General features: G+C 64.0%; 1 protein-coding gene across 1 annotated transcript in view; it reads right to left on the bottom strand.

Annotated features, from left to right (window-relative positions):
• PMPCB (peptidase, mitochondrial processing subunit beta) overlaps positions 1–393 on the bottom strand; it is a 12,913-nt gene extending 12,520 nt beyond the window's left edge. The window contains exon 1 of the mRNA XM_008686151.2: positions 262–393. Within this exon, the coding sequence (XP_008684373.1) occupies positions 262–360 (99 nt within the window). The 5' untranslated portion in view covers positions 361–393. The remainder of the gene's footprint in view (positions 1–261) is intronic.
• Positions 394–627: the final 234 nt, after the last annotated feature.

Genomic DNA, 627 nt, shown 5'->3' with positions numbered 1-627 from the left:
TGGGGGGGGGGGGGGCCGGTAACCAGTGTCATCCCACACTTCTCTAGCAGGTCACGCGCGGTGGGTGACCAAGGCAGCTCATCCCCGGCGGGAAGTGAGCATCCCAAGCCCAGGCAGCGGGTGCCGACCCGCCGTGGGGGTGCGGGCTGCGGACTCCACGGCTGGGCCGGGCGCCCATGACTCAGGTCTGCCGCGTGGGGTGCGGCAGGAAAGGTCCGGCCCGGTCTCGGGCGGCACCCAGACAAGTGGAGAGAAGCTCACCCTCCCGACTGCGCCTCCAACCAGAAGCCTCTCCGCGAGACCCCAAAGTCGCCGCCGCGCCGCGGGCAACAACAACCCTCGCGCCGCCGCTGCCGCCATCTCCGCTCGGGACTGCGAGGAGGATGTGCTTCCGCGGTCGTGACCCGAGGTCCCAGGAGAGAACGCGGGCTCCACCTTGTGGCCGTGACGGAAATGATACTCTTTGACACGGTCCTGGAAGGAATGGAGAAGGACTTCGTGCTGAGCGATCGGCCCCAAATTATAAGAATTAGAGAGTCCGTAGGAGGTCTTGTATTATCAGTTACTTAGATCGCCTGTGGCGTATAAGGCTCAAATGTGGAGGAGTTAAAGGTAACCTGGTGCTAC

The sequence above is a fragment of the Ursus maritimus genome, unplaced genomic scaffold (assembly GCF_017311325.1).
Source record: "Ursus maritimus isolate PB19 unplaced genomic scaffold, ASM1731132v1 scaffold_3, whole genome shotgun sequence".
NCBI lineage: Eukaryota > Metazoa > Chordata > Mammalia > Carnivora > Ursidae > Ursus > Ursus maritimus.
This window is presented reverse-complemented; position numbering and strand designations above follow the sequence as displayed.